This window comes from Podarcis erhardii (genome assembly GCF_964252035.2).
Source record: "Podarcis erhardii genome assembly, chromosome: 8".
NCBI classification, from domain to species: domain Eukaryota; kingdom Metazoa; phylum Chordata; class Lepidosauria; order Squamata; family Lacertidae; genus Podarcis; species Podarcis erhardii.
The window spans coordinates 88520746-88547650 of NC_138499.1; the positions used below are offsets into that span (position 1 = coordinate 88520746).

General features: G+C 43.8%; 2 protein-coding genes across 2 annotated transcripts in view; one reads left to right on the forward strand and one right to left on the reverse strand.

Moving 5' to 3' along the window:
* Window positions 1-522: 522 nt before the first annotated feature.
* Window positions 523-26884, reverse strand: ZMAT2 (zinc finger matrin-type 2; the record flags this gene model as incomplete). Its single annotated transcript, XM_081872895.1, is given in 7 exon segments — window positions 523-1160; window positions 3396-3541; window positions 8202-8275; window positions 9758-9881; window positions 10256-10349; window positions 26649-26788; window positions 26791-26884. Coding segments are annotated over 7 exon segments (816 nt in total). The 3' UTR covers window positions 523-1016.
* Window positions 26783-26905, forward strand: part of HARS1 (histidyl-tRNA synthetase 1) — a 36014-nt gene continuing 35891 nt past the window's right edge. Inside the window, exon 1 of the mRNA XM_081872786.1 lies at window positions 26783-26905. The gene's annotated coding sequence lies outside the window, so the exon portion shown is untranslated.

Here is a 26905-nt window from a genome sequence, read left to right on the forward strand (position 1 = left end):
TACTGGAATTCAACAGAGATTCCCTCCTCAATACCTGCATTAAGCCAAAAGGAGGCCAATTTATTGTTTCAACCTTGAAGCTGGAGATAGTCAATGTGAGTGTCTGTTCAGTCATTTTTTTTCTTAAGACGCACACAGAGCCAGCAAGATCATCTACTCCTGCTGAGAGGGTCCAAGTTCTTTGTTCAGATTCGAGCACCACAATCTGCTGCCTTTCCTTATGATCTCCCTATTTTCTATCCCCGCTCCAACCATCAGCATGGCCCTACTGAAGCCCCAAATTCATTTCTCTCATGTGTGTATTTTACTGTGAGGGGGAGATCATACCCAAACCCTCCTCTTTTTAGCAATCTATTGGAGATATAAAAAATAAGGGGGACGTTTCAGCTCCATGCACAGCCATACAAGCTATAATAGACTCCCAAGGTTCCTTAAAGATAACACACACTAGCTCAACCTACAAGGATGACACAAGGATGACCATTTATGGAGGGAAGTACAGTTTTGAAAGAAAGCCACGTATAAGATTTTTAACACTTTATTAACAGGAAAAGTGTACTCAGCAGAATGTCTCTCGTGCACAGAAGGCCATACAACATGAAGCAAGCAGAACTCATATAGGGAAAGGAGCAGCTGAAGGCAGGGGCAAGAGAGGGTGGTTCCAAAAGAAACCTCCAACTGCAGGCTCATCATAGGAAATGAAGAGTTTAAAAAATCTTGAAAATGGGTTTATCCCCCAAGGAGTTTGGGGGATGGGGGATGCTAAAGTTCTTTATCAGATATTTAGGTTTACCACCTCACAGGCAATTGTGATGTTATCTTTGCAGGCAGGCAGGATACTAGCAACAGCAGGGGGTAGCCAGCCCCACAAAGGAAGAGGTGTGTTTCCTTCCCAACTCCTACAGCCAGCTTCTACCAGGACATTTCGATACAAATTCTCTAATAAAGTCTTCCAAGGGTTTTCAAGCATCATGAGGGCAGAAACAATATCCATCCAGGTGGAAGTTCATGGCTGATCAGTGGCTCTTCTTGGTAGAGCCAAAACCAGAGAAACCCATCACAGCCGCCATCTCGTCATCTTCCTCAAACGTCAAGTCTTCCTCAGCCCTCCTTTTCTTCTCCCTCTGTTTTTCCTTTTTGTAGGCTTTGGCCTTTTCCTCCTGCAACAAAGGGAAACTGCCAAATGAGTCAAGCTCGCTTGCGCAACCAAAATCTGAAAGACACAACTTAGGGAATCAGACCGCAGAGGCAACATTTTCTTCCCTGTCTGCACAGCAAACAATGGATGGAAGAGAAATGTTGGCTCCTCTGGTTGGTCCCAGAGGAGCAGTGGAAAGACAGCAGCCCAAAGACACTCACACAGAAGTGACATGTGAAGAATACAGTGTGTCCAGCAACTGTCAGCAACTACTATTAAACAAATGCCAAAGGCTTCACCAGAAATTAACAGTAATGAAAATGCAGCTTTGCTTTAAAAGCAATGGACATGGATTCTGTACTGATGCCCCATTCCAACAACTGTGGTGCTGAACGATGGCGACAGACAATGTCAGTATCTGATGGCTGTTGGAACAGCCGAGTGACAGCTGCTCAGTGGAACATAAGCTGTGCTCTGAGTGGCTTTGGGGGGTTTTGGCATCAAAGGGTTTCCACAGCTCTAATCAAAATGTTTCGTTCTGTGAGATCACAAGGCCTGGAACGGCGCCAGACGTGTTGGGGGATGCAGAAGTGTGACTTCAGCGACTGACTCCTTGGCAGCTACTGAGGCTGTTGAAGCTCAAAGGACTATCCTGTTTGCACAACTCTCTCAAACATGCAGGGGCACCGTGGGGCTCTTTCAGAGCAGCCATTGGCAAACGCAGAGAGATCAAACCCATTGGCTTGATTTGTAAAATTAAAAAAAATGCTGTTGGAATTGTAAAGGAAGCTACTTCTGCATTTCCCATATGGCATGGTAATTTCATTTCCCCAAACTGGTGAGCAATTGGTTTTCCTCACCTACAGCCAAACAGCCAGTAAAATGGGGGTGGGGGGGGGGGAGAGAGAGAGAGAGAGAGAGAGAGAGAGAGAGGGGGGGGGGGAGAAAGAAAGAGAGCTGGTGTGGCTTATCTAAAGGTTTCACCAAAGCTGCTATGAAACCTTGTACAGGTAAGTCACAAATCTTATGCAGGGGTTACATTTTGGGGATAGCGTGTACACACAATCCTACTTTCTAGAGTCAGTTCATCCAATGAGTCTTAAGGGCACCCTGCCCTAAGTCCTGGGAGGCCTCTTGTGTGATCTCACATGGTCATCCAAGTTCCCATGAGATCTCACAAGAGCCTTCCAGAGCCCAGTAAGGACACCTGGGAGCTTAAATGCTCTTTCCATGCCAAGAAAACCCTGCGCAAAAAGACCTTTCCAGCTCTCCACCTTCTGTGCATTTAATTTGTGTGATTTCAACCAGCCGGCCTTCAACCATGTAAAGCTGAAATCACATATGTTAAACACACATAAGTTGTGAGTTGCTTGTAATTCTTCTGTGATTTTCCAGGGAGAAAAGGTGACTGTGCCTATGAAAGACTGACTTGCCTATGAAAGAAGGTCTACACATCACACAGCCAGGGAAGGATCAGCCTCTGTTCTTGGCTGGGATCTATAAAGGGGTCTGTGAATTCTGTGTTAAATATCAACTTTCTATGCAAAAAAAAAGCTGAGTTCCGCAACCTGCATAAAATATGCACATAGGCCCTGAGGAGTTAAGTGAAGAAATGGTTTCTTTTGTTTCTGGAAGGGCAAGCTGCAATGGATGGCACTGAAGTCTCTCCCACGACAAGTAAAAATCCCCCACAGACAAAAACGTGTTAAAGAAAAAGGTTCTGCCTGTATCAGAAAGGGCAGGGGGGAGACAGGCTATCTCCCCCAGTCTGTCCACCTATCGTGTGAGAGAAATCATTCTAATCTTTGGCACACTTTGGTTTCTAAAAGGAAAAGTGCTGGAACTGCACAGCTTCCCTATAAACAGACACACTGGAAATAATGCAAGCCCTCCTGAGGTTGCTGCAGACAGAATGAAAGACAACAGGAAAAATCTTGGCTGCCACCTGCAGGTCAGTGTTGCACTGAGGAGACCAAACACAGAGAAATGTCTCCCTGGCAGCTTTAGCTCCCTGCCTAAGCAACAGGACCAGAGCAATTTTTGGAGTGAGAATAAACTGGTATCAGCACTATGATGGGATCAAAAGCAACCACTATTTCAGAAATACTGGAAAATTAAGAAAATGTATTGCCACACTTTCATTTTTTAGCATGTTAAATGGATCTTTTTAGCCTTCCAATTGTGACAGAAAGCCCCTTAGTTAGGTGTTATTCCTTTCCAGGTATGCTAATTGTTTCCATTCCGGGCAACAGTTCACCTCTTCTCTGAGCTCCTTCATCCTCTCCTCAAAGTCATAATCCTTCTGCTTCTCCTCCATTTTTTTCTTGTTCACCTCAAAGCGTTTTTTCACTTGATCCAGTGTGGAGCGCTCCACTCTCATGGACATGCCCAGATTCCTCTGATCTAGAAAAGGAGGGAACCAACAACACTGTCTCAGAAATCCTGCCAATATTCAGCAGCCAAGCAAAAACCTTTGTCCCGTTTGGGAGCAAAATATTACACTTTTCTGGATACGTAGCTTCATCTCACCCCAGCATCTCTCTTCACAGCCGACCAAACTTCAGACTCTCTTAGGCAATAGAGAAAAAGATTAAGAGCCAAGCTGCATCTTGAAAATCATTTTCATCCTTACATTTCTGTAGCAAAGAACTGTGAAAATGCTGTCTTTGAAACTGGCTGCTTTGCACAGTACAGTACAGCCCTGTTTTTATATGGGCAGGCTATGCTAACTCCGAAGGTTAATTTGAGATATAGGCAATCATGCTCACCAAGCTCTTAATTAATAGTGCATCAGAGTTAAAGGTCTTGATTGACCCAGCAGGGAAGAAGTGGAATAACTATCTTCTGTGCTCTCTCCCTCTTTCTGATTACCTCCATCCCCACCCCAGCTAATATCCAACTATGCATAGCAAATTAGACTTGTGCTGCAAGTGACTGGTGCCTTCTGTAACATTGCAGGATTGCCTCTAAGCCAACTGAGCTTGCAAATACTCTTTTTTCCCTACAGGAAGCAATTCCATGGGGGTGGGGGAGTGCACCTGAGTGATCATGTTGACAAATTCCATAAACTGCATGTCTGAAGTGGGATGAGACCAAATTTGCCTGCTGGACTTGTATCTCCTACAAACGGGTAGCTAATGAGTCATACTCTGCTTGCTTCTTGCATCTATATCTGTCAGAGTTTAATTAAGCTAGAATGCACTGCATATATCATCTAGACATGAGGTGCAATCGGTGTGGGCCAGGAGCAGAACCTTTTTGGGAAACCGGAGGCTTTTCTCTTGGGCATGGTAGGCCAAATGATTCCAAAGAAAGATAGAACATTTTTTATGTATGCAACAACAGCAGCAAGAATTCTCTTGGCAAAGTATCTGGAAGAATGGCAGACCAAGGTGACTGAATTTATGGGACTGGCAGAGATGACCGGCAGAATTCGTGACCAGAGGAGAGAGACAGTGGAAGAGGACTGGGAAAAATTTAAAATTTATCTTAAAAATTGTTGTAAAATTTCGGAATGTTAAGATGTCAAGGGATTTGATATAAAGAATTACAGCTGTAAAAATTTAAGCTTAAGAAAATTTTAAAGAGAATTAAATATAAAAATGGATGAAGGATTGCTAAAAAAATTTAAAACAAGGATGCAGTGAAGGGGAGGTATGGGGAAGTCGTGTTATGTTTGTTTGTTTTTTGTTTGTGTTGTAAAATTAATAAAAATTATTTTTTAAAAAAAAGAACCTTTTTGGTTATCTATCTTTTATTAACTGCCTTGGTTTACATATTGAAGGGAACAGATCAACATTTCTATTAAAAAGATTATCCTTTAGCCTGTAACTGTAGAGATATCTGGTTAGCACAAACAAGAACTAAGGATACTAAAAAATTGGGGCTTTCCAACTATATCATTCATCACTCCTCTGCATTTAATGGAAGTAATCAAAGAATAAGTGTTATGTTACATTTTTTTCTGTACTGCTTTTTGGCCCAGAGTCCATTAAAGCAGTGGACACAGTTTTAATACTATAAAAGTATAATAAAAGACAATAAATCTGTCATATAAGACAGCAGGATCATAGCTGAACTGTGAAGACAGTGAACTGACCAAATATGACAATGATCAAGTAACCTAGGACTGTTAAGCATAACCTTAATAACCTAGGGCAAGTGGCAGAACCTTGAATAACCTCAAATTTATTTAGAAAAAATAGAACATAAAATTAGGCATGTAAGAAAACAGAAATAGAAAAATGCAGTAATATAAATGAATACATGGGAAAAGACTAACAGTTGGGACCCAAATACTTGAGAGCTTGCAAAATATATGGCATTCAAAAGCAAACCAAACTTTTACTTTCCTCCAACTGAATTCATTTAGTCACCTGGAATATATTTATACCTAGGAGGTATACTTAAGGACAATTTGGGATGAGGAGGTTCTCACATGTTCATGGTGTAAAGATGTCTGTTTAGAAACACTAGAAGGTAGTTTGAAATTTGAACAATAGCTATTTATAGATAAAATTCAGGAAGGTATGGAAATCTGTACCTGTATCAGGGAATGTCAATTATTATTTATATCTTAATTTAAGGACATCAAAGGTGGATTTACAAGCAAAACAAAACACATTAGTTTCAAATATATATATTCAAAAAATATAAATGTCATCAAGATTCCTGCCACAGCACAACTGGTGTCAGTTGGCCCTGTGATGGGGAGGAAACAGACCAGCTGGAGCAGGCTCTGAAATCCTCTTTGCCTGCCTCCTTTACGCTCCTGTTCCTTCCCACAGGCCAGTCGATGGTCCTCCTGCTGGGGGTAGGGGAAGGGACAGTCTGGATGGAGCAAGTACCGAGGTTTTTTGTTTGGTTAACAAAACCAAATAAAAAAAAGATCTGATAAGACAGCAGTTGTTCTGATAAGACAGCAAATACAGCATAAGCTTTTGTATATATTGATACAAACAAATATTGCATCTCTGTAAGAATTCTGCTGCTGGGATGCAAAAACCAATAGGTCCCTGTGGAGAGATACAGTTAACCTCCACCATGCAGGGTCTGCTATCAAAGCACTGCAAGGAGTCTGCCTCCATATGAATAGCCATTGTTGCAGAATGGCCCCACACATCAAGAACCCTACACTCTCCACAACACCATTATTAGGGGGATTCGTGGGTGGCGCTGTGGGTTAAACCACAGAGCCTAGGACTTGCCGATCAGAAGATCGGCGATTCGAATCCCCGTGACAGGGTGAGCTCCCGTTGCTCGGTCCCTGCTGCTGCCAACTTAGCAGTTCGAAAGCACGTCAAAGTGCAAGTAGATAAATAGGTACCACTCTGGCAGGAAGGTAAACGGCGTTTCCGTGCGCTGCTCTGGTTCGCCAGAAGCAGCTTAGTCATGCTGGCCACATGACCCGGAAGCTGTACGCCGGCTCCCTCGGCCAGTAAAGCGAGATGAGCGCCGCAACCCCAGAGTCGGCCACGACTGGACCTAATGGTCAGGGGTCCCTAGAGATTCTAGTTTGCTCCAAATAAAGAATGCCACACAGAAGAAGCTACCTTCTGATGGGTGTTCATGTGACTTCCTCTAAGATCAAGGAAGTCATAAAATGAAATAGCGGGAAATGGGTGGATGAATCAGGGACCTCATCAACGCCCAACCTTCTGAGTGAAGGCTTCCACACTTCCAAGGTGTTCTCTAATCTCCAAGGGAACAGCTTTTAAGTTTTATGTCCAGAAAAGTCAGAGATTTCCTCTTCTTATTAAAAAAATGCTTACAAGAACAAAAGAAGAGCCTCCTGGATCAGACCAATGGCCCACCTAGCACAGCATCCAGCTCTCACAGGGGCCAACCAGATGCCTATGGGAAGCCCACAAGGAGGACCTGAGCAGAACGGCACCCTCCCCTCCTGTGGTTTGCAGCAACTAGTATTCAACATACAGCCTCCAACCACGGAGGCAGATCAAATAACACAAAACACATTTCAACTATGCTGCTTCTTTCCTTGGACCACCAAGTATCAAGGGGGGCAGCCAAGGGAGAAAGGTTCCTATGTTTGGCTTCCCATTTTGATGATGGGGGGGGGTGTCTTCCTAAGCCCAGAGGAAGTTGGTATGGCAGCAGAGTGGGAGGGGAAGGAGGAGTATGCAAGCACTTGTTGAATAATGAGGTGCAAGGCTGATTTATCCAATAAAACATGAACAATAAATTGTGATTGAAAAACTAGAGGAAGCTATTGAAGAAGGACCACAGTTCAAGGGCAGAGCCTATGATTTTGCATGTTGAATGTCCCTCAGGCAGCAAAGCAAGGGTGACTGATATGACTCAGTATAAAACAGATTCATCCCAGTGACTCATCTCATAGAAACCCTGCCAACACAGTCCAATCAACTATGCCCTGCAGTGCTCAGATCCTGAGACCATGAAGACATGAATGAAAGTTGCTCAGTTCTAGTCTGAAAGGAGAGACTGCAGCCTTTCCTTCAAATAAACATTGTGAAGACTGCTCCTAGGTGTTCTCACTTACCCATGAAGATGAATAGGATACAAAAGCACCCAAAGGTTTCAGTGGTGAAGGAAAACTGAACCACATCAGTGAGAAGTGAGCCTGTTCCGCCACATGGCCTTGTCAGCCACCGTTATCTCAAGCCTCATTATTATTAACATTATTATTATTAAACTGCAATTAGTTTGTCTGCATCTAGTTTCAATCAGAACTGAGAAAGACTTGAGATCATAGGGCCAAGGAGACCTGTGCATGGAGTACTAAGAGGAGCACGAAAACATCATATCTTCACATCACCTCTCTCAGAGCTACATGTCCACGTTGGACAAGAGGATGGAACCCTGAAGACAAGTTTCAAAGGAGTAACAAGCATCTGGTCTCCCTCTGGGATCTCCCAATAAAGGAATGAGCAGAATCAAAGGGAACTAGATCTGTGAATTAACACTTGGCAGGTCCCACAGGACCAAAAACTGCTGAAGGACAATCAGGATAGCTTCCTCTGTTTTCCAAGACAGGTAACATTGTATTTCTTGGCTAATGGGAAAAAAGGTGCTTTATCCTTACGTTTTTTGCCATTGATATGGTCCAAGAAGTTGATGGAATCTTTAACTACACAGTCACAGACATTACAGTAATACCTGGAAAGGAAGGGGGAAAGGACATCAGTTCTCATATCTAACAGGAGATTTATTTTACGTAAGGCTTCTCAGTTTCTATTTCATATCAAATTAAGGGTGAGTACCGTATTTTTCGCCCCATAGGACGCACTTCCCCCCTCCAAAAATGAAGGGGAAATGTGTGTGCGTCCTATGGGGTGAATGCAGGCTTTCGCTGAAGCCTGGAGAGCAAGAGGGGTCGGTGCGCACCGACCCCTCTCACTCTCGTGGGTTCACGCAGATCTCTGCAAGGCACGGGAGCCCGGCGCTGGGCTCCCGTGGCTTGCGGAGAGTTGCCTGCATGCCGAAGGCTGGGCGCGCTGGGCTCCCACGGCTTGCGGAGAGTTGCCTGTTCTGGGGGCTGGGGTCGGGGGAAGCTTGGGCTTCCCCCGCCCCAGCCCCGCACCTGGGGGGGAAATACTTTCTCCCCCCCCTTTATTTCCCCCCCAAAACCCTAGGTGCGCCTTATGGGACGGTGCGCCTATAGGACGAAAAATACAGTACTACACAAGGGCTATCTAGTCAATGTTACTGAACTTTCGAAAATAGGTTGAATACAGGCACAATTTCTCTTCATTAAGTGCTCTGTGTTGCCATCTGTGGAAATAACCCCACACAAAGCCCCTTGTCCTTCAGTCTGGAACTTGCATGTGCAAGAAAATATAAAAAATTTATTGCTGAGCCTAAGAGACTGAACTTTGCTACTTGCCATGTACCCAAGACTTCAGGGGCTCATGAGCTATCTCACAAAGCAAGAGCAGCGCATGAGAATTTGCACAGCAAGTCAGAGCACTTGTCCCACTGCACATTTTCTCCCTCTTGAACTACCATGATATTAAGGTGGATAGGCAGACATGGTGGTATAGAGTGGTATTTTGAGGCCATTCATCCTTAGCAGCAGCTATCACCTATTAGTTCTGCTAAAAAGCTCACTCCAAACAGCAGAGGGCAGCACAAATTCCCAATGCACATCACTTTAAAGCTCACTCCAAACAGCAGAGGGCAGCACAAATTCCCAATGCACATCACTTTAAAAGTTTCATTTCCCCCCACGTGAAGTTTGGAGGGGTGGGTGTGCCTTTTTAACCTCTTGCTTTACAGACTTGATCACCAGTGTAAAATCTCGACAGAGGTTAAGGACCAGGCACGTTCCCCTGAGGGTCACTAGCACTTGAAACTAAAATTCTGGTAATCAGGTAATGCCTAAGGGGTGGAGCCCAGTACAAAATAGGTCTACTCATCTGAAGTGTGCAATTTAAAAAATCCAAAGGAAATTCCAACCTCCTTAGCCACAGCAAAATCTGTGCCCTCCATGACCATGTCTGGATTCAGTTTCAGTCTGTTAGCCCTCATCCACCTGACCATAGCTCCCAGGCACAGATTTAGAACAGAGATAGAGGCATCTGGGTGTTTAGCTGCTGTGTGCTGTATGAACAAGCATTGCAAAGACTCAGGATGACTCACCCTCCCATCTCAGACTGCGGCGTTGTTTTGGTAATAACAATGGTTTTGCCCAGTTTGGATTCCAGGTCCACCTTGTAGTCTCGGTGCCGAAGAAGCTCGCGCTTGACAGGTTGCACTGGTTTGCCTAAACATAATCCATAAGGTTTTCTTAAAATACTTCAGTTTAAACCAGGAATTCAAAACTGCATTTCAAAATGCAAAACAATACTTTGTTTATACACTGGACAAAATATGCTCCTCAAGAACTTCAACTTAGTCTTCTTGCTTACTTTTAATTCCCTGCTTCTAAAATCAGATGAACCTGCTCTTAATCTTTCTTTGTTTCATGAACTGCATCAAGAGCATCAGGAAAGGAACCGGTTATTACAATTTGTTTTGGATGGAAGCAGAACACAGAATTAAGTAGTCTGTATTTTTCCTCTGCAATTTTGCCCCCTGCATTATGTTCTACAAACTAAGCCGGTGGCTCTTAACGGAAGAAGTCAGTATGTTACAAACCATCTTTCTTTTCTCTCTCTTCCGTGAGTCGTTTCTCTGCAAGCTTCTCATATTCATCTTTGTCCCACTTCCGGCGGAAGTCCAGGTTTTTAGCCTACAAACCAAAGGAAAATGCAGAAATTCAACATTCACTTCAGCAAAGCAAGGAAATCTTAGTCCTGCAAACCACCAAGGGTGACTACAAACAAGTAGCGCAAGCAATCTGGCTGCTATTCTGTGAGCCAGTCAAAGTTTCTAAGCACTTTTCAAAGGCAGCCCCACATAGCAATCCAACCAATTGAAAGTGCAATCGAAAGCACTCTTCTTGGGGGTTCAGCCCTATCGAATAAAGTGGGACTTGCTTCTGAGTAAACCTTTGTTTGTTTCTTTGATCTATATCCCCTCTTCCTTCATAGAGCTAAAGGTGGCAGGCACAGGGTCCCCCTACTGACCACACTCAGACTTGCTTAGCTTCGGCAAGGTAGCTGCATCACATACCTCAGACCTGGGGCATATATAGGACTGAACAGTGAGTCCCAAGAACAGATTAATTAAAAAAAATATTATCTTTAAATAGCTGCTTTGCAGATGCAGGGTATGACTTTACTCCTCCACTGACTGAAATATGCTTTACAGCAGATGGAGACAGCTACAAGACCAAGAAGCTGGCACTGTGTTATTGCTTATTCTCTGCTAACTATAGCAAAATAAAGGCAGAAGATTTCCAACAAGCATGCAGGAACTTGAGTAGATATGGGAGGCTGGCACAAGCATGATATGCATTTGCGAAATGAGGGTGGTATCACCAAGTCATTAGAAAAACAGAGTTATACCTGGAAAGCTTTAAAGGATACTACTTGACTTCCACGAGCTTTTTAGTACAAGGGGGAAATGTAAATAAGAGTGGGTCATGATAGGGGTTTATAAAATTAAACATGGTATAATTTGTTCGGATACAGAAATGAGATATCATTTATAAGATTGTTTTATTGACTAGGTGTGCCTGATTAAAAATATTTTGCATCTGTAAATAAAGAATGAAATGACTTTTTTAAAAAATATGCAAAGGGTGCAAAAAAGTCCCCCCCTCCTATGACAGTAGAACTCTTTCTTATACAATGCTAACTTCAGCCAAAAAAAGTACATTGAGCTTCTGAAAAGCACGCAAGAATCTGAGTGTGTCCAGGAAGCAGGCTGACACTCAAGGATATAAATCCATGAAATGAAAGTGAGCACCAAGTAAAACACTCTCAATGGAATGGATGACCAATATATTCAGAACAGGCAAAAGAAGTACCATATTTTTCGCTCTATAACACGCACCAGACCATAACACGCACATAGTTTTTAGAAGAGGAAAACAAGAAAAAAAATATTCTAAATGAAATAGTGGATATATGATTTTTGTGGTTCATGCTGTGGCCACAGACATGTGATCTGACAGTGAGTGTGGAGTAGCACAATGCAAAAATCCTGAGGATCCATGTGGCTCCATGCTTTGTAACCACGGAGGAGGGAAGGAAGGGGAACCATGGATCCTCTGCTCATGACTGCAGCAGATCCCCCCCGCCACCCGCAGGCATTCACTCCATAACACGCACAGACATTTCCCCTTACTTTCTAGGAGGAAAAAAGTGAGTGTTATGGTGCAAAAAATACGGTAGTTCTTCACCCAATATACAGCTAACTTATGGAATTTACTGTACGGTGATGGCCATTAGCTTGGCTGGTTTTTAAAAGACATTAGATAAATTTATGGAGGCTAAATTTATCAGTGGAATCACTAGTTTCTTAGGCAACACCTATCAGTTGCTGGGGAACATAAAATTGAGAAAAGTCGTTGCCTTGATGTCCACCTTCACGGCTTCTCCAAAGCATCTGCTTAACCACTGTTGGAAACAGGTTGTGGAACCAGATGAACCTTTGATGTGACCCAATAGGAATCCTATGAGGCAGGACAAGGCAGATTTGTAAAACAGGAAGAGGCAGAGTGTGCCTTATGTTTTCCCAAGGAAACAAGCATCATATCTTTAAAAAACAAAGAGACTTCCCAATAGAATGGGGCAAGCATTTGGCACAGTGACACCTAGCCACCCAGATGCCATGTTAGGAAATTCTAGGGCAAATTCTCCTCCTGATAAAGAAACACAGATACATAGTACAAGAGAGCAGGGGAACTATTTCACAGATGGGGTGCAAAACTCGGCCACATCCAAAGATCGACTCTTAGACCCATTTAAGGTTAAAGGTTAAAAAGGCAATTTATTTCAGGAATGTGGGTTATACTTGCTTCCCATATTTTTAAACCTCGTAACAATTAGCAGCACAGGACATAGAACCACCTGCTTGGCCAGACAGATGTGCTATTCAAGCATAACCACATGTGGCCTAATATATAGGGGGAATGCCTCCATGGGCCAGCCCTACATCTAGTTGAGTCAGCCTCTTAATTCTGCCATTCCTGCACCAAACAGCAAAAAGCAAGGTGTTCTCAAGCAGCAGTTCCTTAATTCTGGAAACCCATTTTTTTCTGGATGTTCCAAACCTGGACCTCTGCTTAAACTACCATTTCGTAGCCAGATGTAATATGGGTAGCTGAGTTGTAGCTTTCAACTTTTAAAAGAAAAGGAGAGGGGGAAAGAGAAGAGTTTTAGTATTTTTCAAGTTTTTTAATCTGCCTTCAAAAATACTATGACTGTTTTAAATTAATGTTGCCTGCCCAAAGCATTCAGGAGAGGAGAGCTTCAAATTTAAATTATGTTAAGTTTTACATTTTTAAATTGTTACTAAGCCTGAGCCTAAGGGATACTTAGAATGAAAAATCTAAAATAAAATTAGTCAAGCATTTCTACACAAGCATTTTAATTTTGGTGCTTTTTTCTTGTTATTTCTTTCACCCTTTGCAGGATTACAAGATTTGAATTTCAGCGTAAGAGCCTTGAGACCTCTCTCTTTCGCTGTTTTTCCTTTTCTTCTTTGGGGTTGTAGTTCTACTGACAGATACTTTCTCATTTAGCCCAGCAAGACAGCATCTTCTAGCCTTGCTCTAACATTGCATCCCGACTCTGCAACAACTAAATAAGCACAAAAACAGGTTCCCCTGTATGGTTTTTCATTCTGAGTTTCTCCCTGTTCATGAATAAACCTATGGGGGAGACCATCAAACAAAGTTAAGAGAGAAGGAGCTCAGATTGCACAACAACCCTCTGCGTACATCAGCTGTATGCTACAACCACTGGGTTGAGAGGGTTGCATTAATAAGTGACAAAATCCACATAACTTCATTCCTAAGAATAAAGCAAATGTACAGTTGTACCTTGGGTTAAGTACTTAATTCGTTCCAGAGGTCCGTTCTTAACCTGAAACTGATCTTAACCTGAAGCACCACTTTAGCTAAGAGGACCTTCTGCTGCCACCGCACCACCAGAGCACAATTTCTGTTCTCATCCTGAAGCAAAGTTCTTAACCCAAGGTACTATTTCTGGGTTAGCGGAGTCTGTAACCTGAAGTGTATGTAACCCGAGGTACCACTGTACATGAAATAGCCTATGATACCAAGCACCATTCCATAATTCCTCCCCCCAAAAACACCCCAGCATTATTTTACACACAGTAGGCATATCTCTAATTTATTTCATTTGACTCAAGAAAGAATTTCTACACTGAAACACACATAATCAATTTAGAATAAACATCTGAATGAACACGTGTGTGTGTGTGTGTGTGTGTGTGTGTGTGTGTGTGTGTATTATTACTTGGGACTATTTAATTGCTCATCGTCTAACATTGTGTATGCCATAAAATGCCAACAGTGTCCTTCAGCTCTCTATATTGGACAAACAGGCCAGACCTTACGCCAAAGAATAAACGGACATAAATCGGACATCAGGAATCACAAGACAGAGAAACCAGTAGGAGAACATTTCAATCTCCCAGGACATTCTATACAAGATCTCAAAGTAGCTGTTTTACTACAAAGGAATTTCAGAAATAGACTGGAAAGAGAAGCTGCTGAATTACAACTTATCACCAAACTCAAAACCATGGAGAAACCTGGTCTGAACAAAGACCTTGGATTCTTATCTCATTATACATGACAAAGCCATTTTTCACCTTTTCACCCCTTGCTTTTTCCTGTAAGACCTATTGCAGTCGTTAAGAGTCGTCAACAGGCTCATCACAGCTATCTGCCAATCACCCATTCCCACCACCCTTCTGAGTAATACCCCTCCCCACCTTCTCACTATATAGAAGGGTCTGGAAACTTCTGTTTCAGTGTATCTGAAGAAGTGTGCATGCACACGAAAGCTCATACCAAGAACTGACTTAGTTGGTCTGTAAGGTGCTACTGGAAGGAATTTGTTTTGTTTTGACTATGGCAGACCAACACGGCTACCTATCTGTAACTGTGTGTATTATGTTTATCTTGCCTTTTCGAGCCAAGCCTTCACAATGCAGCTCAACAAATAAAAAATTACATTAAGAACATCATAGTAAAAACAATCCATAAAGCAACAGCCATTTAAAAACAGAAAACTGGCAATTAAAAGAAAGAGCTTGCTGGAATAGAAAGCATTTTAGGGTCCACAAATAAAGTTTCCAAGAATTAGGGCCACCACAAATAGTGAGGTGAGGTGAAAATATTCTCTGCTAGAAAATTCTCTGGAGAATATTCTCCACAAACTGTAAATTCTAGTTTTACAACCCACATTAAAAAATATCTAGTAAATAATCAGCCAAGCTGTGATACTGCCAATGTAAGTAATGAATAATTATTTTTTTGATCCAGTTACAATTACTGGACATTGTGTCATTCACCATTGGCAGTTCTGAAATGTGAGCTACAGAAAACTTTTTTTTTTTTTTTTTTAGTTTTAAAAATGCTATTCATTTAATGTGATGAACATTTGAATTCGTATGTACTCATGTAGTAGACCTGAGGTTTTTTTTTATTCCTTTTACTTTAAAAGCTACATTTCATACATACACAACATAATTAGAATTCAAAGTTGATGATAAATATACGGTTAGTGGCAGACTTAGTGATTAGCGTGAGTCATTTACGCTGAATTTTCAATTTCAAGTTTGGTGCAAAAAATCAAAAAATGTGAATTCACTGCATTGCCCCATTTAATAACAGTATCTGTACCCTTTTTGGTTGCCATCCGAACAAGCTTACCCATGAATAAACATGTATATTAACTAATTATATCATTTTCCATTCATTAAAATGAATATTCTCCTATTTTAAATGAAAATTCTCTAATATTCTCATTAAACGAGAATATTCTCTGAAAAATTATTCTCGAAAATTTAACATCACTAACCACAAATAAGGTTTCATAGAATTAGGGCAACCACTGAAGAGCCTTTCTCCCTGGTATTCACCAACCTGATATTTCTTAGTTGTGGGCCTGCACATATGGCTTCCATGGCGGATTGTATGGGTCTGGGCAGCTTCATTTGGGTTTATGTTGTGCTTCAGATAACCTGCATGCCTCTCACACTTCACAGGAGCTGGAGCCAGAGCTGGGGCCCAGGGGCCCTGGCCCTAGCCCTAATATAAAAGGAAACCCATGACAGACAAGCAATTGGCTATATGTGGATGTTGGTCCATCAAGACACCTCCTGTTGGAGTGGCCTGGCAACGTTCTCAGCTTTGGACTGCTCCCAACCTTGCCTATTAGGCAGCCACAATCAGCACATTAGGTAGTATCCAACTACAATTACTCAGAGTAGATAGACCCATTTTAATTAATTGACCTAATTACACATGACCATTGGGTCTACTCTGAATAAAAGTTAGTTGAATAAAACCCTTGAACTTGGGCCAACTTTACACCAGACCAGTGCTCTGAAAGACCTGCTCCCTGCCTTGCAAGCCTTTTTCCACCTGGCCTGGGAGGGTGGGGCCTGACTGACTCCAGCTACAAAGCTGAGACTGCTGAACAGACGCTTGGGCTAGGATATTGTTCAGAGAGCGTTGTTGGGGGAAGGGCTGTTGTTGCTGTTATTGATATTCATATTTTGTATCTTAGTTTTACAGTGGTGCCCCGCAAGACGAACGCCTCGCAAGACGGAAAACCCGCTAGACGAAAGGGTTTTCCGTTTTGGAGGCGCTTCACAAAACGAATTTCCCTATGGGCTTGCTTCGCAAGACGAAAATGTCTTGCGAGTTCCTGCGGGGGTTTTTTTCCTTTCCCCCCCCCCCTTTTCTAAGCCACTAAGCCGCTTATCAGCTGATCCGCTAAGCCGCTAAAAGCCGCTAAGCCGCTAATAGCGCTAATCCGCTAAGCCGTCAATGGGCTTGCTTCGCAAGACGAAAAACCGCTAGACGAAGAGAATCGCGGAACGGATTCTTTTCGTCTTGCGAGGCACCACTGTATATTTTCTTATTATTCATGCAAAAATTGTTCCGTTTGGCAGTGTACTTTTTGATGTTTTATTTATTGTTTATGACTATTTTTGTGATGTTTGTAATTATGTAAGCTGCCTTGAGCATGGTTTCAACTATGGAAAAGTGGCATACAAATGAAGTTGTTGTTGTTGTTGTTGTTGTTTTATTAATTTATTTATAACCCGCCTATCTGACTGGACTTCCCCAGCCACTCTGGGTGGCTTCCAAAACAAAATATTAAAATACAGTAATCCATCAAACATTAAAAGCTTCCCTAAACTGGGCTGCCTTCAGATGTCTTCTAAAAGTCTGGTAGTTGTTGTTCTCTTTGACATCTGGTGGGAGGGCGTTCCACAGGGTGGGTGCCACTACCGAGAAGGCCCTCTGCCTGGTTCCCTGTAACTTGGCTTCTAACAGTGAGGGAACCGCCAGAAGGCCCTCAGCACTGGACCTCAATCTCCAGGTAGAATGATGGGGGTGGAGACACTCCTTCAAGGTATTCTAGACCGAGGCCGTTTAAAGGTCACCACCAACACTCTGAATTGAGCTCGGAAACATACTGAGAGCCAATATAGGTCTTTCAAGACTGGTGTTATGTGGTCTCGACGGCCGCCCCCAGTCACCAGTCTAGCTGCCGCATTCTGGATTAGTTGTAGTTTCCAGGTCACCTTCAAAGGTAGCCCCACATAGAACAAATTGCAGTAGTCCAAGTGAGAGATAACCAGAGCATGCACCACTCTGGTGAGACAGTCCGCGGGCAGATAGGGTCTCAGCCTCAGTGGTGCATACCAGGTGGAGCTGGTAAACAGCTGCCCTGGACACAGAATTGACCTGCGCCTCCATGGACAGCTGCGAGTCCAAAATGACTTCCAGGCTGTGCACCTGGTCCTTCAGGGGCACAGTTACCCCATTCAGGACCAGGGAGTCCTCTACACCTGCCCACTTCCTGTCCCCCCAAAACAGTACTTCTGTCTTGTCAGGACTCAACCTCAAACTGTTAGCCGCCATCCATTATGTATGTGTGTTTATGGGTGAGAGATAGCAAATGCCCTGTCACGTGGCCTGGATAACTCAGTTGGTTAAAGCGTGGTGCTGATGATGCCAACGTTGCAGGTTTGATCCCTGTATGTGACATGATCCCTAGCTAACAGGACTAGTGGTCAGAGATTATGGGAATTGTAGTTCAAAATATCTGGAGGGCCGAAGGTTAGGGGTGCCTGGACTATGTGATCCTCAGGGTCATTTCCAACTCTACAAATTCCATGATTTTATGTGTCCTTCTCCTATCTCCTGAAGTACTTGAATATCACGAGTCCCAATCCCATCTTGGGATTGGCAGGTTGCAACAGGCAAGAAGGGGAGGAGTTGAGACCAGGAAACAGATGCTAGAGGACCCAGGACCCAGGACCCAGGCAGATTTGGATAGGGAATCAAGACACTGAATGCATATGGTTCTAGTTTTGTCTGATCTCATTTTTGCTTCTTGAGATGACTGCTGCTGACCAAGCATGCAAAAGATGGGTTGGGCCTTGTTCCCACAGCTCTTCAGGATAGGGCTCAAACTTGCATTTCCCATTTTCCAGCCTCATTATCTCAAGCTCCAGGGAGTTTTTCATTCATTGTTGGTTATCTTAGTTCAGAGGTCGGCAACTTTAACCAGAGAATGAGCCGGTCGACTCTCCGTCTGTCTGAGGATGGGCATGTGCGCACGAACGCTCTTCCAGGTCGGAGGAGCACCCGTACACGTAGGCTATTTCTGGCACTCCTCCAACCCATGGGCCTTAGGTTGCCGACCCCTGTCTTAGTTCATACCTCCTTCCTGTCTAACACTGGGCCTTGAGCCCTTCTTGCACTGGTACTACCTTTACTGGGGGCTATCCGGATGCTCTGTTGTACTGCCTCTCTTTTCTTCCCTTTGTGTTGTGCAGTCAAAAGCATGATGGCTACTACCGTGGTACCACAGGTTACATACACTTCAGGTTACATATGCTTCAGGTTACAGACTCCGCTAACCCAGAAATAGTGCTTCAGGTTAAGAACTTTGCTTCAGGATGAGAACAGAAATCGTGTTCCGGCGGTGCAGCGGCAGCAGGAGGTCCCATTAGCTAAAGTGGTGCTTCAGGTTAAGGACAGTTTCAGGATAAGAACGGACCTCCGGAACGAATTAAGTACTTAACCCGAGGTACCACTGTAATCTGTGTGGATGATATAAGGAAATAAGGACCCCTATGTGCAGGGATTCCTGGAGATTTACAGTTGCTGTATTTTTCCTTCAGGCAGTGGTTCATGCAGGTACTGTGATATGTCTGTTTCTGGCTGATTGTATGGGTTGGTGCTGAGGGAAGGGTATAATTGAGACATTTCCTTGTCACTGCATAGATTGGCTCCTTATGATGGGGAGTTAACCACACAGAGCTCTGTGAATGGTAGGAGTCAGGGATGTTACCATGGACACTGAGAGAATGACTGGTGCCCCTATAGGCTTTTAGGGTGAGTTGGGTTTCTCCCCCATTCCGTTTTTCTGAGGAGTGCACAGGATCTCAACTAAGTTACACTCACAGCTTGAGGGAATCCGAGAAGGATGCAGTCGCTCCAGCAGCACACCCCACCTCCATGGCGCAGTATGCGCATGCCCAGGGTGCCAGCGAGGCATGCTCTGCCACTGCAGAAAGGTCTGCCAGACCCTTGGGAATCGTAGGTCGTTTAACAGTGAGGGTAACACTACAGAGCATGGACATAGGTGGAATACACTACTGGGTGGTTTCAAATATGTGCATTTTAAAGTCTGTATTGATTAAGCAGGGGGGGGGAGTGGTCTGCAAACAGTTCTCTCTATCTAATTATGACTTTGGGGGAAATGGGAAAAGCCTTAGCACCCTAACAAGTCATGTTCCCCCTTATTAGTCAAATGAATGATCTTACAACAATAAAAACAAGCAACAGAAGCCTCATTTAAAAGAAGTGCAGCACTGGAATCAAATTTTCATGCCACTCTTACCCCTTGCAATTCTTAAAATGGAATCACTGCAAACAACTACAGCTAAGAATTAAGAGAGCCCCAGAGAGGGGTTGAAATCTTGATTCATTTATTCCCAGAGCCTGTTAAGTGGTTTAAACATGTCATGACTAAGATCATTAGCCACTTCTCCAGGTAAAAAGAAGAAAGGAGATTTACAAGGCAGAAATTAACATTAGAGGGGAAGGGTATTTTCCAGATTCAACCTCACTGAAGCAGCACTATCACAAATCAAAGTTGGCCTGTGCCTGGAGAGAAGGCAATTTACTAGCTGCTTCACTTTTCTCCTAGATAATAAAAAGAAGCTGTAGCCTTTTGAAGATCTTTTAGCCATGTCCCTAGGCCAGGCAGAGAGAAATGAATCAAACTCAACTTCAGATCTTGCTGTAATAAGGCATGGCTTGTGATTCCAAAGAAACTTTTCCAGTGTGATCAAACGAGGGGTTTGCTGGAAGCCCCAACATCTTTTAACAAGTGCTTAGCAGCTACAGTGAATCTCTCCCCAAGAGAAGACATAAGCTAAGGAGAAAAAAGGACCTCAGGCTAACGTTCATCACAGGGCACAAAAACACAGGAAATGTTCAGCTGCATAAAACAAGATTCAGTCAAAGCTGCCACCAGAAAAAGGACCTCTAATGTGATACTTTTGTTCTTAACGATTGTACAAATGCATTTCTTCAAACAAAAAAACACATTTGGGTAGCAAAATATTTGGATAAACAAGAGCGTAGTTAAGGTGAAGCTCTAGAGAAGAAAATAGTTTGTGTCTGCTGTGGCAGGGAAACACAAGAAGAACCCTACTGGATCACAGCAAAGGTCAATCTAGCCCAGCTTCCTGTCCTCACAGCGGTCGCTGTACAGCGCATCTCTTTCAAACCTACAGTTGAGGATAGAATTTCAGCCGGAGCTCATCAATCTGATGTCTGAGCTGGACATGTACATCACCCAAGTTCTTGGCTCCTGGTACAAGTTTCTTAGCTGTACCCACAGGTACACTGCTGTTGAGGGCAAGTCAAACCACAGTTTACATTGCCTTACATTGGCAGATTTGTCAGAGAACTCTGTCAATTTGTGAAATTTATAAGCAAACACTCTCTGCTTCTTTCCAACTGGATCCCACTTCCAGATCCAGCCCCTGGACCCGTGAGGAAATTGTACCAGAGATATGGTTCCCCTGCCCCTAGTGGGATTTTCTCTTCTATGCCACCCTAAAAAGTACAGATGCCATTCTAGTATAAAAACCTGGCAGACTAGCTTCCTTGGCTTCCTGGTCTGCAATCCCCAAATGGTCAAACTCCTGTCTGCCTATTCCCTTCTTTCTTTCCTACTGTGCTAGTGTGGTGTAACGGCTAGAGTGTTGGACCAGAACCTGAGAGAACAGGGTTAAAATCCCTGATCAGCTACGAAAGTCACTAGGTGACCTTGGGCCAGTGTCTTAGCAGTGTCCGAAACTAACCGGGTGCCAGTTGCATTTCACAACAGGCAACCAGTATTCTGTGAGGAAGTGGAGATGTCTGGGCATCAAGTTTGGCGATTAACACCTCCATCTGGCAGGCTGCTGCTGCTGCCATACCATGCCATTCAGCTAGCTTGTGGGGCAGCATGGCACTAAAAGAAATGTTTCTTTTGGTGCTGCACTGCTGTGCAGATCAGCTGATCTGTGGGGCACCTAGGCATTCCGTTGTGGTGACATTTATATCTCACCACATTTATATCTCAATTTCTAACACTGTGTCTCAGCCTAACCTACCTCACAGGGTTGATGTGAGGATAAAATGGGGACGAACAGAAGAACCATGAATGCCAACTTGAATTCCTTGGAGGAAAGGTGGGATACAAAGGCAATCATTAGGATTCAGACTAGGAATGTGGTGCTCCCAACCTAATGCTTGCCTCCACAACACTATAAGCTACCAGGTCAATTCTCTCTCCCTCAATTTCCCTTCCTTTAAACAGACATCTTCAACAGTTCATAGCCATAGCTGTGAACTTTTCCCTTTTCTTGCGAGGAATCCTATTCGGAATAAGGGAATTTCCCTTTTAAAAAGGAAAACGTTGTCAGCTATGTTCATAGCAGCCCTCAACCAAAGGCTTAATTGCTAAACTCTGCATGAGTCCCAGGGCTAACATCCCAAACCTGGAAATTTAGAGGAATGTTTCCACCATTGTTTTCTCACAAACGCCTCTAAATACCCATTTGAAAATCATGTACAGTGGTACCTCGGTTTACAAACTTAATCTGTTGCTGAAGTTCGTTCTTAAACCGAGGTGCGCTTTCCCTAATGAGGCCTCCTGCTGCCGGTGCCCTTCCACCCTTTGGCTTCCATTTGTAGACCAAGGTAAAGTTCGCAAACTGGAACACTACTTCCGGTTTTGCAGAGTTCATAAATCAAATAGTTTATTAACAGGGCTGTTCGTAAACCGAGGAACCACTGTATGTAGAATGCAAGGTTTCCAGTTGTCAGAAAAGGTTGGCTGTTGCCAGCATTTTTGTGTTCCCAACATATTAAATGCTTCTGTGTTTCCCTGGAAGAGCTTGATCCCATCCAAGTTGCACATGGTAAGAATGATCTCCAATGATCCTGGCAGCTTACTGATCCTTTTTCCACTGATCCCTAATATGGAATTCACCTTTTTCAGCACTGTAGCACACTGTGTCAATATTTTCATTGAACTACCCACCTTGATCACAATATCTCTTTCCTGATCAACCACTACCAGATAAGACATCATTAGTATATATGTGAGATTGATTTTTTGCCCCAATGTGCATCACTTTACACTTGCTTATATCTAATCACATTTGCCATTTTGATGCTCACTCACTGAGCATGGAGAGATAAATTTGGAGCCCCTTACAATCCCTTTTTGGGTTTTACCACACTGTACAATTTGGTACCATCAGCAACCTCACTCCTAATTCCAGATCACCTATGCACAAATGAAAACATGGATCTTTATCTCCCTGGTTTCATGTCATGCACACTTACAGCTCACAGTGGAAGATGATGGAGACAGGGCACTTTGCACAAACAGCCCGCCCACAGAACACACATAGAAAACTTGAGCACACTGCTGTTCCTAAATTCCCAAGAAGGCCTCTCCTCAGGACCCTAGACACAAACACCCAACAACTGCAGGTGCCAGGACAGCATCAGGCGGAACAAGGAACGAAGGACAGAAACAATACTGCATAGCTTTCATAACTGTCTCTCATGTTTTCCCCAACCCTCCTTCCTATATACAAATACTGTATATTGCTTTAACACTCTTCCCCCAACAGAAGGGAGCACTGTCTCCCACACAAGAAAGCTCTCTGCTGACAAAAAGCAGGCATTCCACTCATGCCCACTGCTGGAAGTGACTCCTGGACACATTTGCCTTGTGTGATCACAGCCCAGATGCATGGGAGCACACCAGCAGTAGCAGTGGAGAATACTAAGCCTGACAGGTCTCCTAATTTGACCCTCAAGGCTGTTTTGGGCTGACACACTCACCTGACATCATATTATGTCAGGCGATAAAAGGTAAAGAAGTAGTTGCAAAGGAGCAACCAGTTTGTGTGTGCCTTGGAGTAGCTCCCAATTGTTCTTTTGCAGTCCCAGCTTGCATTCACCACTGTTTACATTTGGTGCTGAACACAAGCCCCATTGCTTTTTGGGTTGGATTGGTTTTGCCTGGCTTCATAGGATGTCAAGTGACGGACAGCCAGATGTCATGGGTGGCCTCTGGAAGATTGGCCACTATTTGATCTGGCCATCCAACTGAGAGTGGTTCTCAGTTTACAGAATTCCACTGCAACCCCGAAGGTGGTGGAGGCGGGACCATTTGCTCTTCTTTCTCTTCTCCCTCACACACATTCATCCAGGGACTATGTGCTCTAGCTGCTGACAAAAGTCATGGTTCATTATCTGTGTCTCCCTTGCACTCTCCCAAAAACTATCCCATACCTGTTCTATGTGGAACAGGAGGGTGGCCCACACCATACCCAGCAGCCGTGGTGTTCCTTGCAGTTAGTCCAATGACTTAAGATTGTTAGCCTACTTGCCAGGGCCAGACAGACTATCAGCAAAGTACGATAAGAAATTAAAAGAATATCTGGCACAACCATTAAAAGACGTAATGAATCAGATATTAATCACAGGGAAGGTGCCAGATTCCTGCAAAGATGCCTATATCACACTTATCCCAAAACCGGAAACGGACATGTTGTTAGTCAAAAATTATAGGCCAATCTCTTTCTTAAATAATGATTATAAGTTGTCTGCATAACATACTGGTTACAATACAATCAACTGAATTATATATTTAAGATGGACAAAAAGAAAGATTTCTTTAATGAAACCTTTAAATTTGAAAAGGAGCTTTTAGAAAATAAGACTAAATTACTTTCAAAAATGTATAAATTATTATTAGAATGGCATACGGAAGACGAACAGGTCAAATCAGTAATGATACACTGGGTGAGGGATTTTGGATATAATACAATCAGCAGCATGGGAGAAGTTATGGAATCGGGACTTAAAATTTACAGCGTGCTATACTTTGAAAGAAAATTATATGAAAATGATGTGTCGTTGGTATTTAACTACTGGCAAATTAACTAAAAAGTATAAAGCAAGATCAAACACTTGCTGGAAATGTAAGGAAAAAAGAGGGCACCTTCTATCATATGTGGTGGACTTGTAAAGTAGTAAAAGAATTTGGGAGATGATATACAATGAATTGAAAAAAAAATGTTTAAAATAACCTTTTCTTAAAAAACAGAAGCTTTTCTTTTAGGAATTGTAGGTGCCAAAATTCCAAGTGACCAGAAAAGACTTTTTATGTTTGTGACCTCTGCTGCCTGGACACTACTAGCCCAGAGATGGAAAGAAGGTACAGTCCTTACCAGAGAAGAATTGCAGATTAAACTGATGGACTATGCAGAAATTGCACAACTGACTGGAAAAATCAGGAAGACCACAATTTCAATAAGGAATGGAGAAAATATGTAAGTTGCCTAAAAAATCATTGTAAACAATTAAAATTATTAGCAGGATTGGAATGACGCCTGTAGTTAAAATTTGGACTATGGTTTTATCGGAGATTTAATAGACTTGGACTAACAGAGAAGATGCAGCAGAAAAAGTGAACATAAGGACCCACAAAAGGGGAGGAGGGATGTCCAAGGGAACTTATGGAAATTGTTTTTTTTTTTTGCTTGATGATTGTTTGTTAATCTTAACATTTAAATAAATTTATAAAAAGAGATTGTTAGCCTACTTGACCCTTGTAGGCTCCTGTACTCTTGCAAGCTCCATGACAGACAGTCTGGCAGGAGGTGCAAGTGTTCCTATCATGGAACTGGTGTACAACCAGGGGCCCTGCTGAGGCAATTGATTTGTAGCATCACGTCTCTTTCTTTCACTGAAGCGGCTCAATAAAGGCTCTGACATTGACAAATGGTGTTTCTGTGTTGTTGGAGAATGCTGAATTCTTTTCCCACCTAGAAAAATCTGGCTTCACCTAGCCTCAAGATGGGACTGTGAGAAGGAGCTGGGAGCTTCATGGGCAGTGGCCCTGCTTCTCTCTAATCACTCTAATCACTTAATTTTGCAGGACTGTGAGAGATCAGGTCTCTCAGTGTGCACTAGTGGGCAGAGAGAGATGAGGAGCAGGGGCAATGAGCCCAGCTGGGACGCCACCCAACAAGGTTGGTCAACCAGAAGAAAGGTGGGAGAGGTGCTAAGGGAGTTGGTGGGCCAAAGGGCCTATACAGTGCTCCTCCTAACAGGTTCAGATGTGCCACATTGTGTGGATCACTTCCCACCTAAGTGATGTGTGTATAGTGAGGCATAGTGTGTCCCCAACATTGTGAGCTTCACTGGCTTCTACCGTGTGTTGATGGAATATGGGCACAGTCCCAAACTGGTGAGAACTGGTGGAATTTCAAGGGGACACTTGGTGCATATCTGATATTTTTACACCATTTTTGTATCTTCTGATTGTGCAAGTTCCTCTCCTGTCCATCCAAATTAAACATGCAATGGATACAGCAGTTGTTCAACCTGCCTAACAGCTGTGTACCTGAAGCCCCAGAGTAAAAAAAGTATTTTATTGTTCTGTAAGTGAGGTAGTGGCTAGGGTGTTCAAAGCCGCACACAGCCATAAAACTGACTTGCTGACACTTTGGCCATTCTAGAATGATCCTATCGCATAGGTTTGTTTTGAATATATGCTGCTCTAAGCTTCCTGGGGGAAAGGATGCGATTAAAATGTTAAGTCAGTAAAAATCAAGTTGTCCTGCGGAAATAAGTAAATAAAATATTTAAGTTCCTCTTTGGAAAGAAAGCAACCAAAGGCAGCTTTGGGGTCTACAAATTTCTTGTGCTATTTTGGGGTCTTGGGTGACACCGCAATTGAAGGTTGCACCTCTGAATTTTGCAGAAACCATCTCTCTCTCTCTCTTTGTGCATGCCCAAAATATTACCAGCTCCAAAAAGACACCAGCCATGTCATTTCTACATACCCCTTTCATACCCAGCTGGCAGCTCAGTCTCATGCAGAGCCGAGCTACCTAAACTGGATTACTTCAAGGGGCTTAAGCGCAGCTAACTTCCACAGGACCAAGCTGCGAGTCCCTGAGGTCTGTGGAAGTTAAGGGCGCTGCATCCCACAAGACACAGGGGAGCACAGAGGCTCTTCGTTAGCTTTCCTGGCCGGGACCCGCCAGGACGCGGCTTGCGGGGCGCTTACTTGTGAGTAAACACGGGCAAGCGCGTGACAGGCGCTGGGCGGCCAAGGAGGCGGGACCCTCGTCCGCCCGAACGGGGCCTGAGGGGGGGTCTCCGGTGTGTCCCCCCCCCCCACGGGAGGCCGGTGGGCGCAGGGTGTGGGGGGCAGGGGCGGGAGCTGAGGGGGCTTTCCGCCCCTGCCCCCCGAAATGCCTAAAGGTTAAAACAAGGAGCAGACAGAGCCCTTCCTTCCTCCTCCTTTTCCAAAGTAAGCCCATTACCTACCCCGCTGCCCGACGCCATCTTGCCCAGGAAGCGACCCGGTGAGTCGTAAAGTGTCGCGCGCGTCGCCGTTTCCCCCCCGCCGCGATCGTAAAGCACCGACAGGAAGCGGCGCCGGCCCTTAGCAAGTGCTTCCGGTTGCCCTGGCCGCCCGCGAGCACATAGAGCCAGCAGATGTTGAAGAGTGACACACGCAGCCTGGATGGCTTCGCCGAGATCCCTTCCTCCGCGGCCTCCATTTCCCACCGTGCAGAGCGCCG